Source organism: Petaurus breviceps, unplaced genomic scaffold (genome assembly GCF_028583685.1).
Source record: "Petaurus breviceps papuanus isolate PSGF00001 unplaced genomic scaffold, PetGlider_PUasm1.0 91133, whole genome shotgun sequence".
NCBI classification, from domain to species: Eukaryota; Metazoa; Chordata; class Mammalia; order Diprotodontia; family Petauridae; genus Petaurus; species Petaurus breviceps.
Window position 1 is genome coordinate 88,643,440 of NW_027187419.1, and position 21,022 is coordinate 88,664,461.

Sequence of the window (21,022 nt, forward strand, 5' to 3'; positions counted from 1 at the left end):
TGGAGGGCAGTTGGGGTTAAGTAACTTGCTGAAGGTCACACAGCTAGTGTTTTTTGTGTGGGTGTTAAGTGTCTGAGGCCGGAACCAAACCTGGGTCCTCTGGACTCCGGGGCTGGTGCTTTACTCACTGCGCCACCTAGCTGCCCCGCAAGATACTCCTTTTAAACGTCTCTAATTGATTTACTATTCCACTCACCACAGTGAATTTTCCTGACTTTTTTTTAATCCAATCTCAAATTACTATAGGTTCCTGTGGCCCCATTCTCTCAGCTGAAAACTCTTATTTCCTTGGGAAAAAAAATTGAAGCTATTTGCTGAGATTTCCCTCTTTTCCTTTCCTCATCTCACATCACAAGTTTTGTTATTATCTCTTCCTTCACCCCAGTTTCATTTCTCCTTGCCAAGGCTAATCTCTCTCCAAGCACAAGTGATCCTATGGCATCTCATCTTCTCCAGCACATTGCCCCTTCTGCTATCCCTATTCCCTCACTAATCTTTAAGACCTTCCTATCTACTGGCTGCTTTCCTAACAGCCTACAAATATGCCTATGTCTCTCCCATCCTCAAAAAATCCCTCAGTTAATCTGCCCATCCACTTGATGATCTACTTGATGATCACCTGGATTTAATTCTTGATCCTCTCTTCCCAGTTGTGTGATCCTGAACAATGCACATAACTTCCTATCTAAGGTTTTTTTTTTTCTGGCTCTAACTTTGTTATCCTGTGGTCCTATAACCTAAAGTAAGGTCATATATTTTATAAATGATTTATGGGAGATCTGTAAAAGAGTTGCAAATGACAGAAAGACACGGGTAGATTTCTTTTGGTGCTACTGGAAAGAGTACTTACATTAAAAATGACAAATATATCAAAATATTGAATTCATGATAGATCTAGATCAGAAGGATCTTGATAGCAGTAGTAGTTGTCAGTGATGCAAGAGTTGTAAAAAGGTTGTACTAAATATCCATAAGCAATAAAGGCAAGAGTAGGCTTTCAACATGACTGAAATCAATTGCTAGTAAAACTATTCTGGTAAGAAACTTATCGAAAGTTGCTTCATTATTCAACTATGGAAATACAAAAGGAATAAAAATCTAAAGAACTCAAAAGGAGTAAAAAAAAAAACTGAACCCTTGTGCCCCTTGGCATAAATATATAAAATACTAAGTGAAATTGTTGAATTTTCTGCTTTGAATATTTCTAAGAAACAATAAATTCTCTTTATTCCAACATAATATAAATGTAGTCCTGGAAAAGGCAGGAGAACAAATGGAATGGTCTGTTAATTAATGTTTCTTTCATACTTAAAGGGTTCTGTGGCTAGAAAGAAACTCAAGTGAGAAGATTTGAAACCTCACAAAAGAGAATATCTTCTTTGGCATCTGTTATTTGATCACATATATGTTAAAAATCAGAAAAGTGCCATGAAGTACATGAAAATTAATGAGACTTGTCTTTCTGAAAGCACGTGTATACATACATACACACGTATATTAGATTTGTTAGTAATGTTTTTCCTCTTATTTTTCTCTGGTTCAGTAAAAGATAATTTCACCTTTCTAAAATAGCATTTTCTTTCCAGAGATACAAAACATCTTATATGGAATACTGCTGTATTCTTGAATAATGACAAATGTCTCTACATATGGATATCACTCATTGATCTTTTAGGGCAGTCACTTGCAAAGAGAACTGTGAACCTCAAAAAATGAAATTCACATTGCAAATGAAATAACTTTTAAAAAGTTATTCACAGCAAGTGAGAAGCCCAATTTTTACTCCATATGGTCTACTCTTAGTTTTTGATGAAAGAATAATAAAATCAAGTTTAAATGACTATAATTATCAGTAATAACTTATGTAAATAAAACCAACTTTGCTATAAGTTTTCTGTAAAGGTTTCTGGAGAAAGGAAACAAGCTGAGAATGATATGGAATATACCATTACAACTGATACGCACTTAAAAAAATAGTACTAAACATCTAGATATATTTATATATAAGTTTTAGGTTAAATGTTAGATATCAATGAGCTGAAAACACATGACATCAGAATCAGCAACTGAATGAGAATTTCATATATATATATGTGTGTGTACATATAGACACATATATTTATATATAGGTCAGCTAGGTAGTACAGTAGATAGAGTGCAGAACTTGGAGTGAGGAAGATCTGGGCTCACATCTGGCCTTAGACATTTGCTAGCTGCGTGACCCTGGGTAAATCATTTAACCATCTTTGCCTCAGTTTCCTCATCTGAAAAATGAATTGGAGAAGAAAATGGCAAACCATTTCAGTATCTTTGCCAAGAAAACTCCAAATGGGGTCATGAAGAGTTGGACATGACTGAAATAAATGAACAATTATATATGTATACACACATATGTATGTTAGACCACATAAATGAATGCTAGCCATTATTAATGTTCCTACTCTAATATGAGATCATATAACATGATACTTTGTCAAGGTGGTCCTGCTTTCTCAAGATCTATGCCAATGGAGTGTAAGCTTTGTCAGATCCAGCATCTGAAAAAGCTTTAAGTATGGACTGTAAGTTGACTTTCTGAAGACCAGACTAACTAAGGTTGGAGAGGCCCATCACCAGAAGATCACATCATCAGGAGAGGCATTCTTTCAACACAACAGCTCACATTGTTTTGTGAACTAAAACAATTTGCTTGGGGTTGCAATTTGCATCAATGAAGGGGATATCCACATCCATAAAATCATAGATCCTAGAAGTTTTCATATTGTTCACAGGTATCCTAAACTCAGTGCCAAAACTTATTCATCAGAATTGTAGTGTGTTTGTGTGTGTGTGTGTGTGTGTGTGTGTGTGTGTGTGTACAGCTAATAAGCACAGAATCTATAATGGATTATTAGAAGCAATGAATTACCTTTCTCTATTTCACTTTCAAAAGACAATTTCCTTCTTCGAAGTTTACAGTTTTCTCCATCAGAATCATTTGCAGATTGTGATCTTATTATGAGATCAGCCTTTATAAATAGAACAGAAAGATGCAATAGAAGGTTAGATCAATTGAATATTATCTTGCTATCACATTATTTTAATTTATAAGAATTTAAAAAATTATTTAATCCCAAAGACAAATAACTACTATATATTGTTTAATGTTTGTCTTTAAATTAGGTTATTATTTTTGTTTAGATCTGTGATTTCATCAGTATAGGGAACTTCAAGTGTAGACACCCCTTCCCCTGGCACAGGAGAGCAAATAGTATATAACTTTTAGTATGAGAGTTGCCTAGAACACCGAGAGGTTAAGTGACTTGCTTGTGATGGATTATATGTCAGAGTCTGAATTGGAATCAGGTTGTCCTAACTCTGAGGCTGGACTCAGCCCCTATGTCACCCTGCCTCTCCTTTAGAAGACAGAATAGCATAATTCAAGTTACTTCATGCTAACATTTGGAAGTGATATTTTCATTTTTGGAAACAATTCTTTGGTGCAAATGGGCTTTATGAAACAATGCTTGGTTAAATTAAAAAATAATCAATTTTTTTTTTGCAGAATTTACATTTTAGATAGCATAAATATATTAACTAGGGGCGGCCAGGTAGCACAGCACATCCCGGTCTGTCGGGATGACTTGTGGATCTAATCTGGGCTTAGATACTTAGCACCCACCCAGAAACACCTGGCTGTGTAACCTTGAGCAAATTACTTAACCCAATTGCTTTAATAAAAAAAACAAAAAACAACAACAAAAAAGAAATATATTAACTCATTATAATTAACCATGATATTTAGTTACATGGTAATGATCACAAAGTTAAGTTTTAAAGGAACAAATATGTTTGCTAAATATGACAGTTTTTGGTACCCTTTATTATTCTTTCTAGTTATATCCTATCTCATTCATTGATTCATTTTAGCAAGAAATTTTGTGGGAAACAGTAGTTATTGATGGACACATCTGTGTGAATGCAAAACTATTGTTTGAAAAAAGATTTTAGATTTATCTTTGTTTTCTAGGCAAAATTCAGAATGAATTTAGTAGCATCAAGCAGTGACTCTTAATTTACTAAAGTTCATATAAAGTACATACAATTCATGATTCTATCTTTTTACTCCTAGAAATTTCTTCAACTCTCAATTTCTTAAACAATAAAAAAAGCCACTTAGTGAATTACTGCCCATGGGTACACTAAAAAGCATTGTGGAAGCTTTCACAGCACCATCCACATATCTCCTTAAGCACATAACATGGCCAAAGAATGACAGTAGTGTTAGAGAGAAAAAATAGTCCAATACCTTTAAACTACACTCATAGCTTTCTTAGTAGAGTTTCCTTTTTGACAAGTATTGAAAGCCCATGATTTTCTAAGTGGGGGCAACTTTCAAAGCTTTTCAAAGCTTTCCATGAATGAAAGAGCACTGAGCAAAAATCAATTTCCTACTAATCCCAAAAGACATCTCATAAGAGAAGACATTCCTTTTTGGCTTTATCTAGTTTAAAATGAGAAATAAGCTCATAAGGAGTAATTTTTTACAATTAGGAAACAGTGTAGCAATAAGTTGGCAAGAAATTGAGAGCACGGTATAATGTATACCACCTCCACCTCACTGCCTCCCACAAAAGGATATTAGGTCAAAGACTGATACCAATATAAAATGAAGACATATAAGATCCATATAGGATACAGAATGTACAATATGCAGTACAGATAAACATAGCCTATAGTTAAATAGTAAATATAGTTAACATTTTATTTCTACTAAGTTGTTTTACTTCACAATACTCATTAATTTAATATTATTAATGTGTTCTCTTCCCATTTGATCATTTGGTTAAGGCTTTAACTAAAGTTTTTCACAGCATTATTTATGGGGAAAGAATCAACATAGCACAAAAGAACAAGATTCCAGGGAGAATTAAACTTGTACCTAAGATAAAATGTTTTCAGGCATCCTGCAGTACTGGGGAAAAAGTAATTGGCCCAGCTCAAGTTACCTCAAAGCCATGGAGTTGAATTTCTTGAACATGTATTTCATAATTTAAACATTTCCCCAATTCAAGTAGCCTTTTCCAATAAAAACAATTATGACCAGAAGAAATAAGTAAAAAAAATAAAGTCAATGCTTATACCTTTGCATTTTCATGCCTTAAATTAAAAGTCAACTCTAGATTAGTCAGAAAGTGATCAGAAAATTCGGGATACATGTCCAAAACCTCTAACAAGTCTTCTCGCTGGATCTTATGCAAGTCACAATATGTTAAGGCTCTTACATCTGCATTTGATTTTCCAGGTTTTGCATAAAGATGAACCATTTCTCCAAATATGTCATTTTTCCCTGTTGAAAAAACAAAAGTTAGTATTTTCTTTAGGAGAAATCTTCTAAAAGTCAGAGTTGTCCTAAATAATTGTATATAGAAATGGGATTCTCTGCCCAACTGCACACTAGAGTATCAAAGTAAAGGGACTTGTCTGATATTACAACTCCAAGAGGTGCAAGATCCAAAATTCCTTCTTTCCTTCAACTTACACACTGTATGTTCTAACTATACTTGCCGGCTCACTGTTTCATATGCACTGAGAAACCTATAGTTCAGTCATTTCACCTATTTTTTGACTCTTTGTGACCCCCTTTTTTTGGGCAAATATACTGGAGTTTGCCATTTCCTTTTCCAGCTCATTTTATAGATGAGGGAACTGAGGCAAACAGGGTTAAGTGACTTGCCTAGGGTCACAAAAATGAAGCCAGATTTGAACTCAGATGTTAATGACCTCCTTCAATCTCTACCTTCTCTGTTGCAGCTCAGTCCTACTTTCTTTTTCCTTTCATTACAAGGCCTGTTGCCCCTTTGTTTCTGATTCTTTCTGGGTCAGCTCTTCAAGTCATTCTTGTTCCTCTCAGTTTCTAGCTCTTATTCGCATGTCTTTGTATAGGTTGTGATGTTTTTTATCACTACCTTCTAAAATCCCTGGCTTCCATCAAGGCTCAGCTCAGGTGACATTTCATGGCTGGAGTCTTCCCTGACCCTCCTGTCTAGTAATTAATTTTCTCCCCTCCCCTTGAAATTATTTCATATTTACTCTTAAATATTTGTATTCACTCATCTATTTATCTGCTTACACATTCTATGCCCTTAATAGAAATAAGCTCCATAAGGGCAGTATAGTTTCCTTTTTTCACTTTGAATTCCCAGCATCCAGATCAATGCCTTGCACAGAGAGAGCCCTTGGTAAACACTCTGAAATGAATGAATGAATGAACAGGGTATGAACTGGAAGAAAAAGAAGCCAGAGTAGGGGTGATGAACTGGGAGAAAAAGATGGAGTATGTAAGGAAAATTGCTTCTTTGAGCTTGATGCTGACCAACAGGGAGGAAGTGGTTGCTACATTTTCAATGTGTAGAATCTTGGGGATAAGTGGTCATTCTATCATAGAATGGAGAGGAAAGCTACTATGACATGCACGTATGTTTTGTGAAAGGATATTTCAAAGGGATCAGAGAATAGAGTGATGCTTTGTCCTAAATTCCTACATAAATTGAAACTAGAATGGTAGAAAATTCTTTTTTAAAAATTTATTTACTTTTATTTTACAGTATTTAGTTCCACAAGTTTTTTTTTTGCCTTTTTTTTTTTTGGAGGGCAATTGGGGTTAATTGACTTGCCTAGGGTCACATGGCTAGTGTGTGTGTGTGTGTGTGTGTGTTACATATCTGAGACTGCATTTGAACTCAGGTCTTCCTGACTCTAGGGCTGGTGCTCTATTCACTGTGCCACCTAGCCACCCTAGTTCCACGACTTTTTGAGTTCCAAATTTTCTCCCCCTTCTTTCCTCTCCTTCCCCTCCCTGGCAACATGCAATCTGATATAGGTTCTACATATACCTTCACATTAAACATTAGTCAAGTTGTAAAGAAGAATTATAACCAATGGAGTGAACAACAAGAAAGAAGAAACAAAACAAAACAGAAAAGAGAGAAAACTAGTAGTTTGCTTCAATCTGCATTCAGACTCTGTAATTCTTTCTCTGGATGTGGATAGCCTTTTCTATCATGAGTCTTTTTGGAGTTGTCTTATAACCTTGCATTGCTGAGAAGAGCCCAGTCTATCAAAGTTAGTCTGTAATTGTGTACAGTGTTCTCCTGGTTCTGCTCCCCTCACTTAGCATAAGTTTATATAAGTCTTTCCAGGTTATTATGAAGTCCATCTGTTCCTCATGTCTTATAGCACAATAGTATTCCATTATATCCATATATCACAACTTGTTTAGCCATTCCCCAATTGATAAGCATTCTCTTGATTTCCACTTCTTTGCCACCACAAAGAGAGCTGCTGTAAATATTTTTTTATGGGTCCTTTACCTACTTGTATGATCTCACAGCCCTAGATGTGGTATTGCTGGGTCAAAGGGTATGCACATTTTTATAGCCCTTTGGGCATAGTTCTAAATTGCTCTCCAGAATGGCTGGATTAGTTCATGACTCCACTAGCAATGTAGTAGTGTTTCAATTTCCCCACATCTTCTCCAGCATTTATCATTTTCCTGTTTTGTCATGTTAGCCAATCTGACTGGTGAGATGTGGCATGGTGGAAAATTCTTAAGAAAGAGAATGATAACCTGAAAACACAGGCAAAGATTATTCTGATGAGGAAGAAAAGAAAAAATTGTCTAAAGAGTGATCTGGGCACGCAGTAAATTCAGAAGATTAAAAAAAAACACATGTATGGAAGATGAAAAGAAGGATGAATTCAAAAGTGTTCATAATCCTTTAAGAATAGTACCAGAATCACTAAAGCTCAGAATGAGGCGAGGCTGATGATGAATGCTGAAGGTAACTCAAAGGTCTTTTTATTTAGCTGTGTTAGAGGCAAGAGGAAAATCAAAATGGGATGACCTCTGCTCAGAGAGGAAAGAATAAGGAAAATTATTCTAAGAGGTGGCCAGGAGAAGGCAGATATTTGGATTGGAAAGGATAGAATAGAAATGGTTAAGATGGAGGTGAATGAGAAGAGGATAACAGAGCACTTAGCTGTTCTCAGTGAGCATGAAGCAGTAGGCTCAGGCAAAGGACATCTTAGGATAAAAAAAGAATGGAGGAACGTGAATGTTATGTATTGTCAATAATCTTTCGAAGGACTTTTGAAAATGGAAAATGTGCTACGAGACTTAAAAGTGGCAAATTTCTCCCTGATTTTCAAAAAGGTGAAGAAGATAGAGACTGAAAATTTTAAGCCTGCAAATTTGATTTTAATTCTTCACTTAATTCTACACTTTTTTTTTGGAGATGGTTTATCACTATCTCACCCAGGATGGAAGCAAAGTGGCCATTCATATGCCCAATTCCACTAAAGATTGGCATGGGAGCTTTGATCTGCTCTGTTAGGACTGGGCTGATTCATTCTTTCTTAGGCAGCCTGCCAGTTCTACACTCCTGGAGTTCACCATATTGGTGTCAGATTTAGTGCAGACATCCTTTTGACTTAGATCACTGCAGCTCAGAACTCCCTAGTTCAAGGATCCCGTTGGTCTCATGCTTCCCAGTAGATAATTCTATCATTTATTATCAAAGGTATGATTTGAGAATAATTAGACAGGGAATCACAGAGTCTTAGAGTTAGAAGGGAACTCAGAGACCATCTGGTTCAACACAGATCTGAACATGAATTTTTTCTACAAATACCTGACATACTCATTTATTATCTGTTTGAAGACTCCCAGTGGAGAAGAATCCACCAAGACTTTCAAAAGCTCTATTGGAATATTTTTCCTCATAGCAAGCCTCTTTGCAACTTCCTTTTCTACTAGTCCAAACCCTTCCCCCCAACCCTGGAGTCAAGTAGAACTCTTATCTTCCTCAGAACAGTCCTTCAAATAACATCTCCATAAGTGCTAAACCACAGGGATCACGTTCTCCCAAGGGTTCTCTTCTTTAGACTCAATATCTATTATACTTGCAGCCCTCTTAAGGAGTGATTTCAAGCCCTTCACTATAATGTTAACTCTCTGGGTACTCTCCAATTTATCAATATCTTTCCTCAAATATGGCACTCAGAATTGAACAGAACTCAAGATTTGTTTTGATTAGGGCAAAATACAATAGGATTATCATCTGCCTGGGACTGGACATTTGTAGTCCAACTAGAACCTTTTAGATCTTTTTCAGATGAACTGCTGTCTGGCTATATCTAGCTCCATTTTATAATTGTGAAGAAGTTATTAGCTTTTTTTTTTTGGCTTTTCCAGACCAAAGGTTTTTCTCCTTGGCAGAGAACAAAGAATAAAATTGGGTTGTTCTACCTTTTCTTGGTCATTTGAATAGTCATCCCATTGAGTCATGGGCCTATTCATTCTTTGTTTTTATTTTCCGCAATAGAGCAAAACCCCCAAATAAACAAGCAAACAAAAACCTGAAACAAAAGACCCTTTTTTGGTTGTGCTTAATTTTCTTTCTAGTCTCAGTTAATTATAAATTATTAGCTCTTCTGATTTTGTTCTTCAAAGACCATGTTCCACTTTTGTGTTTGTCCTCTCTTACCTGCCTTTGCTATATAATAGAGGATTGAGAGCTGACAGACATTTCAGGATCCATCATTAAGAAGAACAAACATTCTCTTTCAACCATCAGAGCGATTTGTATCTACCTCCATCTTTGAATCAGAAAGCAGAATTGAATGAAATACCAGAGTTCTTAAAGAGATACACCCAATTTCTGAGAGAGCCTGAGAAGAAGGGAAACTTGAAGAGCTGAGCCAGAAAGACTCAATGCTTCAGGGGCAACAGTCACTTTAAGGAAAGGAGAAAGAAAAAGGAAAACTGAGAATAAAGATAGGGAAAGATTGAGGAGGGTCACAGACTCCTATAGTATCTCAGAGTGTAAGACATAAGACTCAGGCTGAAATGAAAGGTTTAAGGAATAAGAGAAGCTCCAAGAAAAGGTTTGTTCTTCCCTCACCTTCTCTCCCAATGTCTATTAACAGTTAATATAGCATAGTTTACTGTTTCCTTTACCCCAACATTTCTGATAGCCTGGATTTTTCCTCAGCAATAAAGAGGTCAGGATTTAGTTAGAGTTAAATAAATTTAGATTAGGATGAAGAGTTAAATCTCTGCCTAAATGTTGGGAATTTTCCTCACTGGGGGCTCTGAGTTATTGTGATTGTGTTCTTAACTTTTCATTTAATATAAACTACATAAAGTAACAGAGGAGAGGACTAAGTAGACCCAATGGGCTATTCTATGGCACTCACCTAGATTAAAAGAAAACAAAAACAAAAAAATTAGCTTATTATTTTAATAGGGCATGGCTGATTAAATCCCCAGAAACAAAGAGGATAGGGAATATTTGGTGGTGGTACAACACTGGTGGGACTAGTACAGGCTGGTCCTCCACAGCAGCAGCCATAACCATAACCACTAGAGTTAAATTTGCTTTGTCCATATATACTTTTTTTTTTTTTGCTTTTTGGAGGGCAATTGGGGTTAAGTGACTCGCCCAAGGTCACATGGCTAGTAAGTGTTAAGTGTCTGAGGTCAGATTTGAACTCAGGTCCTCCTGACTCCAGAGTTGGTGCTCTATTCACTGCGCCACCTAGCCACCCCTGTCTATATATACTTTGATACTTCTATGTACCTGTTATTATTATATTAATGTGGGTAGTCCCTCCAATTATGCAAATAACAACTCCTCCATACCTTTGCATAACATAACACCCTTATCTAAGTCCTCTTCAAGGGTTTGTTCAATATATTCAATATACTATACTTCCTCTAGGTTTCTTGATTTGTAGATACCAGTGGAAAATGTAGACTTTCCATTGGTAATCTCTTTCTCTTGCCTAATATCTTTTCTTGTCTACCTCCTTTTCTGATCATATATCTATGTGATATATCTCTTATTACAGTTCCCCTAGGCAATTCTGTACTGGTAATATGTCACAGTTGACTCATACCCTCAATGAGCCTCTCAATTGTCTTTTGTATGAACCACAACTTTAATTCTTCAGAGATTGTATTATTCAATGATTAAGCCATACCATATCACAAGAATAATGTTGATTTTAAAAATATCTGTTTCAGGAAGAACCTTTGGGTCATTAAAACACTGTATAATTTTTCAATGGTAACCCAACCTAATCTGTTCCTCCTATTAACTTCTCAGTTCAGGTCACTATCAACTTGTGTTGTCTGTTCAATATATACATAATGATGGACCAAATCTCTGGGTTGTCCAATTAGCTGCATATCATAATCTGGACAAGAGACATTCTTTGTGCATGTATTTTTTTTTTTCATGTGTGGATAATTGAATTTTACTCCTTTGAATGATTACAGAATCCATTAAGTTCTGCAGTGTTCCAGGGCTTGATGAGATCAGCACAATGTCATCCGCAAACAGGAGCACTAGGAGATTTTACCATCTATAGAAGAGATTCTTAACCTTGGATAGATTTTAGAGGATTCAAAAACTTGCAAGGGAAAGATCATGTCTTTAGTTTCAGTAAGATCAATTTCCTTTGTAATACTATGTATTTTAAAACTTTATGTTTTATGTATATATATTATAAAATACTATGTATTTTAAAACTTTATGTTTTATGTATATATATTATAAAATACTATGTATTTTAAAACTTTATGTATTTAAAAAAATATTCTGAAAAAAATGTCTATAAGCTTCAACAGACTTCCAAAGGAGTCCATGACACCAAAAATTTAAGAACCCCTGATCTACAAGGAGTATCTCTTTTATTTGGACCTTGCACTGGACATCGTCCATAGTAGTGGCAAACATGTGTAGTGAGTATATGTCTCTCTTATTTATGCTTTTAATTAAAAAGTATATATCTGTTAAGGCTTTAAGTTGTTTGATAAATTCCCTCTGTATCTACTTCATTTTCTTTAGGGGAAACTGTTGCTGGTTCTCATGCCACTCCCAGAGAAGTGGTAACCATTTAGAGTCAGCATATTTCCATCAAGAAGGGATTATGCCAATTAACTACTTTTATGTTTTTGATAAATTTACTAGACTGTCATGTAATTTTCTTTGATTACAGAAAAACATCTCATCAAATTTCTTATAATAACTTTATTGACAAGACAGAGAAACATAGACTAGGTCACTGATTGCAACATGTGAGCAATGCTTCCCTGAAGAGTCTCAGAGTCATTGCTAGGGGTCTTCGAAAATATATGTTTCCCAGGGACTTCTATTTTGATTTTTAGTTTCAAGAAAAAATGCAATAGGATTTAGTAGGTAATTAACAAATTGAATCAAATTAAATAATCATACATTCTGTAATAATAAATATTTTGCACATATAGTATTATTTCTCCAATATGTATTGTTGTGGTTAATAAAATTAAAAAAATCATTTGAAAGCATTATTAAATCATGTCTCTAGCACATTTCACTAACATTTAGGAGTTTGAGAAATGTTTTTGAGAGTAAAAACCATCCTCACATTCAAAAAGTTTGAGAGACAAGTGGCTATATAATAGTATAGTTGGGTATATTCAAAATGGGTTGAGTGGCTGGACCCAAAAGGATGTCATTAGAAGCTTGATGTAAACTTTCTTTTTGCAAGGGGGAGGGCAGGGCAGTTGGGGCTAAGTGACTTGCTCAAAGTCACATGGCTAGTAAGTGTTAAGTGTCCGAGGCCAGATTTGAATTCAGGTCCTCCTTACTCCAGAGTTGGTTCACTGAGCCACCTAGCCGCCCCATCTTAATGTAAACTTAAAGAGTGATATGTAAGAAAAGTGTCCCAGAAACTTCTTCTAGGTATTATTTAATATTAAAAAAATTACTTGGATAAACATAGATGGCATATTTATCACATGTGTAGAAGGCACAAAGTGGAAAGGGATGGCTAACATACTAGATGCTAGGGCTAGGATTAAAAGAAATATCAACAGCTAGAATAGTGGGTCAAATTTGGTAAGATAAAATTCAATAAATTTTCCATAGTTGTACATCTGTACCAGGGGAAAGGTAAAGGTAAAGGGAAGGGAACAATCAATTTTAAATGCCTACTATGTGCCAGGTACTGTGCAAAGAGCTTTAAAGACATTATCTCATTTGATCCTTACAACAATCCTGTGAGGTAGGTTATTATCATTCCCATTTTATAGTTGAAGAAGTTGAGGCAGATAGGGGTTAAGTGACTTGTTCATGGTCATAGAGGAAGAGCTAGGAAGTGTCTGAAGCCAGATTTGGTCTTAGGTTTTTCTAATTCCATGCTAGCTATCAGTACAGCATGAGGGAGGTATAGCTAAATAAGAGTTTATGTGAAAAAAATCTGGGAATCTTAGTAGATTGCAGAATAAATGAATTGTGTGACATGGCAACTAAATTCTAGACTACATTAAGGCTTATTGTGCAGAATAAGAGAAGGGACAATCTTGCTCTGCTCTGCCCATATCAGACCACATAAGGAATACTGTCTTCAATTTGGGTGCTCTAAGGAGAGTATTGTGAATGTTGAACTTAGAATAAAGACAGCTTAAGGATTATGTTATCATACAATGTGGTTATTATTCTAAACTCTACCCCTGATACTTACTAGCTGTGTCACCAAGCATAAGATATTTAATCTCTCTGGGTGTTTTAGAAACTCTCCAGGATTTATCTACTAATTCATTAATAGGTCATATGTTCGACATTGATGAAAGCTACTTCTATACCTTGGCCATCAAATATATTTCAGTATTCATGCTTGTATTACTGATATGAAAGGGTCACAGGATCAGAAAATGTTAGAACTGGGACTTTTAAGATCATGAAAACATCACTCTTATTTACAGATAAGGAAACCAAGGCTTAGAATAGTGACCTGGTCTAAAGTCACATGGCCAGTAACAAGTAGAGGGAGAGCTTATACCCAGGTCTTCTGATTATAATTGAAATATTTTTTCAACTTTGAATATTTCTTTATTGTAAATCTGTGAATTATGCACTAATATTTAAGGGGAACTGAATTGTCAATGTAATAAATAACAGAAATTTTAAGCTCTAATAGCTAAAAGAAGGAAAGTTTTAAATGTATTGTTAATATTAATTGGATTTCCTTTGGGAAAAGTGGCAGTGGGAGGAGAACTTCCAGGTGCCCTGGATCCTTTCCTCATCAAGAACAGAGAGGAAAGGAGATGGACAAATTTGCTCTTTTCTGGGATTCCCACCCCTGTAGCTGGGAGGCAGGGAGAGGAAGGTCAGTTTCATTTACTCCATTGCCCTGAATACAATTATTTATATTGTTGTACATGACAAAACATTTATTAAGTACCTACTCTGTACTAGGCACTGAGGAGTCACAACACAGGCCCTGGTCTTAAGGAGATTACAATCTCAGGGGAGGTTTGTTGGGGCAGAGAAGGACAAAATCACAGTTTTTGTAAGGAACAGTTCAGATGAAGTGCTAAGATAAGAGCTATGGTTTTGGTGAGACTTTTCATATAAAAACGTATTAAAGTTGCTACTCGCTAAAATTTAACTTTTAAGGGTAATATTAGATATTACCTTTCATTCATACTCTAAAACAGCTGATATTTTAGTTTTTTTAAATTATCTCTTTATCTCATCATCTCTCTTCCACAGGTGTGATGTATACAACTTTACAAAGAGACAATAAGCTTATAAAGCTTACAAAGACACAACCCTGTCCAGGTTATGAAGCCCTTTTCTCCTTATTGGGGAACGGGGAGATGTAGGACAACGCAAGACACCAAGGCCATTGAAATGCAACTCTGTTAAGCCATGAAATGGTCACGATAGTGCCATGCACATACCTTTCATCTTAATGGCTTACAGGAACAACTGGGAATACAAAAATTGCAAAGTTTTTTTATCAAGATAAAATACTAATGAAAGACCATTCCCATACTTTGACCTCACACACATTAAGTATCTCTCAAGAACAAGATAACGCCACATAACTTTTACATCAGTTAAACACACAGGAAGAAAGTCTAACATGAGAACTTGGAAGAGTCTAAAATGAATTCAACAAAGTGTTCAAATTACTCAGAATTAAAATAGTAATCATAAATGTGGACTAGTCCTTAAAAATCATGGCCAAGAAGTTTTATATATAAGCTGTGAAATAATTTGGCAAAGGATTGACTTTCTCACCCTCCCGTTCTAAGGCACTTACCCAGAATAGCCACGACAATGTCATCTTTGAGGATTTCAATGGAGCCTCTGGATAGGAAGTAAAGTGCAGTGAGGACATCCCCACAGTGAACTAGGGTGTCTCCTGGAGGTGCATGTGTTGTCTTAAACTTCATAGCCAAAGCTCGGAGGCAACCTTTACTGGCCCCCCGAAAAGCTTTGCAGTTCTGAAGTAAAGTCTGGTTGAGATGCAGGCAAATGTCAGCTTGTAGACACTCTGGAAACCCCTTTAGGACCTAAGGGGGGAAAATGTAAAAAGTTTCATACTACCAGTATACAGACTGTCTTGGTCTGCATAAAATATAATCCTTTTCCAACTGGACATAGTCGTAACAATAGTGTCAATGGGGAGGTTGTTGGGAATGTTTTTACTTTGCTGTGGGTAAGGAATATTTAGTTTTCTGAATGTGTAATAATTCACCCTCAAATATCTGTTCCCTCAATTAATTTCAGGCATTCAGACTGAACACAAATGTCTCATTAAGCTGTAGTGCCTACAAACCTTTACTGTTCTTTATTTCTTGTGATGTCATATAGCATCACACTCTACACAAATATAATAGAAATTAACAATTAATCAGATGTAACTAATGAAAGGCAATACAACCAGAAAGGTAATCACCTTTCAGGACGCATCTTAAGTGTCAATTTGGACTGCCATTGCTGATCTATATATTAATTATAATTAACAGAAGTTTTGCTCTGGAAATAACCTTGGTATTTGTAAATGTCATACACTGCAGAGAGTTCAGAACAGTACCCAGAATATTTATGAGGTGGTTTGCACATTGTTAACATTAAGTATTTTGAATTGGCATTAAAAACAGAGAAAGGGAAGGAGAAAAGGAAGCATGCTTTGAAACTTTGAGTGTGGGTTAGTCTTCAAAAATGGATGCTATGTATGCCATCATTAATAATGCACGTATAATGTAGGTTGGATGCTACAGCTTTGCCATTCGCTTTGTAGTTAATTGTAACTAGGAGGGACAGATCAAACATTACATTTGGACAAATATGATTTGATTCATACTTAGATTTCTTAGTTTGCAAAAATAGAACTTGTCAAATTCCTACAAAATAGAACTAACTTTTAGCCAACTCCTGATTATCTGTTCACGTGTTATCTAACTTGCAACTTATTGACTGAAAATTCAATTTGTGTCAATTTCCCTGATAGTGAATATGAGTTGCTGCCTCCTGCTAGCAGCATTTGTGTGTGTACATATATATGTAAGTACATATATATGTAAGTGGTGATTACAAACTAATATTAAAGCTGGCTTATATAGAACCAGGTTATGAAGTGAAAAATGCTGGAAAAAAATATAAGCTGAGTAATCTAATGCAGGAGAAGACTGTCTTTTTAGGGTCTGGGGACAGATTACCTGCTTGCTGGTTTTTCTTTTTTTGTTGTTGTTGTTTTTATTTTTGTTGACACTGCCCCTTGTATCACTGCAGATAATCATGAGTTGACTGTATAATCAATTCATATGAGATGTATGTTTGTCAATCTATCAATAACAATATTTAGATAAGTTTTGTATCAGGCACTATTTTAATTAAATTTTAAAGAAATCTTTGAGAAGTAAGAGAGGCCATTTTTACATGAGACTACTGAATTGAACAGGACTGGGCTGGTTCCTTTTTGGAGGGTAGAGCATCTGACTGGCTGAGCTGGGACTCAAATTGGCTACTCAGAGAGCTAAAATAGTAGATCAACTCTTTTTTGATCTGGTAGATTTTCCTTTTCATAGAGACCTGTTCATAGACTCAGGACCTGTTCACAAAATAGGAAGCATTGGCAAAATGTAGCCCAAATAAGTTCAACATAAAAATTTCTGATTGATATTGTCAATGTTATTCTTTTTTCATTATAATTTTTTTTCCTGGAAAGTAATTTAAGTTCATTGTTTACTCAGGGCTCTGTGCTCCAGTTTCTCCATCAGTAAAATGAAAATAAGTCCTAACAGTTACCTAAAGCTTACTGTGCACATGACTTTATATTATGAGCTAAATGCAATGGACTCATTCTTGGAGGAAATGGTGGCCATAAAAGTACAAAATGATGTTAGGTGTTATGGCTCCAGATATGAGTCATTTAACTACATAGGCTCAAAGGGAAGGTAAGAAATTACTAGCAATTTGACAGTGTTACTACCTCATCATAAGATAGGGATAAATATAAGATATTCTGCAGAGGTGAAAATCACAATTCCTTCTTCTCATAGCCAGTGACAACCCTACTCAAGCTTGTGAAGCAGGTGAAATATATCTTTGGTACCCTTTCTAAGTTCCTTTTCCCACCTTGGTAGTAACCTTCCAGGACTTAGGTTAACTTGTTCTCTGGTGTTGTATGTGTGTGTGTGTGTGTGTGTGTGTGTGTGTGTGTGTTTAATAAACTCATTCGCACAAAAGTATGAATGATGAATAGGGCTTAAACGTTTGTCTTTCTAGGAGTTTGTATGTCAACAGGGAAGAAAAGGAGAAAACCTTAAACCAAGAATTAAAAGTAGAAATGGTAGAATTTTAGGCACTCATGTGTAGATGGAAAAGAATTGTCAAATACATAATTCCATGTAATTCTCATAGCAATCTGCGTTAGGCAGGACAGATCTTATTATTCTTATTTTACAGACAAGGAAACTGAGTTTTAGGGACTTGCCCAAAATAAGGAAGTAGCGGATCTAGGCTTAGAACACATCTTAGAACATCGTTTCTAGTTCTTTTCCCACTATACCATATTGTGGAAGAAGTAGGGGTGGGGAGAGGGGATGGGATTTTGTGAAGGGAGCAGGTGTAAGGAGATAATTCCTAATTCTTTAAAGTAGCTCTTTATTTTATAGGAAGGGTTCACCATATAGGAAAGTGGTCAAATAAAATACATATCTTTAAAAAGCATATCTTTATTTGGGTATTAGATATGTTCCTGAATAGTTACAGTATGCATAAATCACTTTAGTAGCTTAAATCATATTTGTGAATACTAAAGTATTCATGGGTTTTTGTGCTATGCTTTTTTGTAATGCAAATGACAACTCCTAAATTTGTTTGGGAAATTTGAATTTTCTTTTTTTTTTCCTTTGCCCTGAACCTAGGACACATTGGAAAAAAACAGTTTTTAAATTACTATCAATAATAATGATGTTGACTAAAACACCAGCTTGTCAAGAAGGAAGTGTTTTACTTAAGATAAATTACAAGAGAGGAATTCATTCTTTTCTTTTCTTTTTTTGCATTTCCCTGGAAATAAATTCTTGACTTTAAAGGTAGTAAATGTTCTATCCACGATGCCTTTAAACAACTTAAAAAAAACTGCAACTAACTCATCTCAAATGCCATTTAGGGGTATCAGGACATCTTAGGACCACAATCTTTTTGAATTCTATGACCATACTTTTTCAAACTAATGGGGAAAAAAAATAGTCTTGCTCTTCCTAGCTAAACTTGCTATCTCTTATACCAAATCTTCTAGAATGCCTAGGCCAATTCCATTTTGTTACATTCCTTTAAAGATTTGTATTTCACATATAATGAGAGGCTAGATATTTTATTTATTGCTTAATGGAGACAGAAGGATTCCCAGGATGTTGACATAAAGGCCATGTTTACACATGGGAAATATGTTGTGGCATTTGTTTCAAACAATCTTTTCCTAGCCTTTATCCTTATTAACATAACTCAAAGGAAACTTTTTAAATAAAAAAAAATACACGTTATATATGCTGAATTAACTTGATTGGGCACAATAGCTTACATGTCTCAAGTCAGTTTTAAAATTCTCAACCAGGAGTTCTTCACCTTTTTCTCGTTGTTGTTTTTTTTATTATTATTTTATGGACTCCTTTGACAGTCTGATGAAGCCTATAGACCTCTTCTCAGAATAATGATTTAAAATAATTTAAGGAAATGCTAAATTTCAGATAGAGATTAGTTGAAAACAAAAATGCAATTGTTTTCCCATTCAAGTTTATGGACTCCATGAAATCTATTCATGGAGGAGGTCTATGGATCCTAGGTTAAGAACTCGTCTCCTACACTATTCAAACATAGAACTTTTTAAAGAAAAAAGTGGGACAAACAAGGAGAGAAAAGTTGGAGACAAATAGAAAGGAGGAGTAAGGAGATAGGAAGTACATTTAATTTAACACTAGAACTTAACCTAAACAAAATCAAAGAAAGAGAATCCTGGAATATTTAATTCATTTCATTGACATTTTCTCAGGTGTGTAACTCCTTTCTTGCTGCCACCCTCCCTATTTTCGGCTCAGTTTCTTTGCTTAAATTCCTGTAATGGGAATGTAAATTTAAGATCTTCCCTGGCCCTAGGCCCTTCGATAGGCTTAAGTGCACCTGGAGCCTGTGGCAGGAGGCTTGTTTTTCAGGAGATACTTTGTGATTGGGCAATGGGTCAAGAGGGCTGTTACATTCTCTGAGCCAGGAGAAGGCTATATAAACCTTGATATGAGGTTTTGTTTTGGGGCTCACTTTGAGAAATGTTGTGTGATTTGACGAGATAAGACTCTGGGCAGCTGTTGAGGACCTCCCTCCCCCTTTTGAAAACCCAGATGTTGATGCTTTCCTTTCTGGTAACTGTGACTAGGTATGGATGGATGTAATGGTCAGACAGTTGGAGGCCTGTCTGCTTGAAAAGTAATGTTTCTCTGTTTTCTTGTAACTTCTGTTTGTAACTTCTGTCTGTATACTCTGAAGTTTGGGGTGCTGACTTTTCCCCTGAACTTGGTAAATGATATGTTTGATTGATTAAAGCAAGATTGTTAACTCATTTTGAGTTGCTTTCCTTTAGAAAAGCAGATCTAAGAACCTGTGTTGGCAGCCACCCTGGGTATGCTGGGGTGCTTCTTGCTACAATTCCTTGATTAGCCATAGTTATATAGTAAATTTTCTCCACAGATAAGCAGTAGAAATTGGGTATTCCTATGAAAGGCAGACTTTTTTTTTTTGGCAGAAGAACATGTACCAAGTACCTTAATGGTGTCACTGCACTTCAACTATAAATCAGAGGTGTGAAACACAAGGCCTGTGGGTCACACATGGCCAGCAACACTCCCATGGAGAACTGAACTTGATTACAACATAACTGGGAAATATTTAGAAAAATGAATAAAAATACAGTAAAACATAAGTAACATTTAAAACTAAGTCAATATATGGCTTGTAGAGATGCTTATATGTGGATTAGTATCCTCAGTTTCTTTTTGAATTTGCTACTACGGCTCCAAATATCTATTTTTTTTAGAACACCAGTCTGTTCTGCCTAAATGCCTCACTGGACCAAGGAAAAGGAAAGTCATAGCTACATTTACTTGACTACTACATGGAAGAATAGCCTTCATCTCAAGTTTTCTTCTATCATCTTCCCTAATTAAAGTAATGAAAATCTTTACATGAAATAACGTTCTCTTTTCTAAATGGGAAAATTTGAACAGAAGGCTTCTAATAGCTGCTTCAGAGATTGATAATAAAAACATAATTACCCTTAAATTTTTGCTTGTTTTGTCTGGACCTGTCATTTCACTGATACAAAAAGTTCCCACCATAGAAATTCCCTCTACTTATATAGATGAACCACTGCTTGGTAACTTAGAGTTTAAGATGTCTAGCTGTCTAGGAGGGTGGCTAGGTGGCACAGTGAATAGAAGTCTGGCCCTGGAGTCAGAACCTGAGTTTAAATCTAGCCTCAGACACTTAACACTTACGAGCCACGTGACCTTGGGCAAGTCACTTAACCCCAATTGCCCTGCATTCCCCCTCCAAAAAAAAAAAAGAAAGCTGTCTAGGCTTGGGGCACAGAGAGGGTAAATTGACTTGCCCAGAGTCACAAAGCGAGGACCTCTGCTGCTATCTTT

General features: G+C 35.7%; 1 protein-coding gene across 1 annotated transcript in view; it reads right to left on the bottom strand.

Moving 5' to 3' along the window:
• Positions 1-21,022, bottom strand: part of KCNH7 (potassium voltage-gated channel subfamily H member 7) — a 664,682-nt gene that overhangs the window by 47,553 nt on the left and 596,107 nt on the right. The window contains exons 9-11 of the mRNA XM_069079806.1: positions 15,139-15,391; positions 5,124-5,329; positions 2,909-3,008 (exon numbers count right to left, since the gene is read on the bottom strand). Coding sequence (XP_068935907.1) covers positions 2,909-3,008; positions 5,124-5,329; positions 15,139-15,391 — 559 coding nt within the window. The remainder of the gene's footprint in view (positions 1-2,908; positions 3,009-5,123; positions 5,330-15,138; positions 15,392-21,022) is intronic.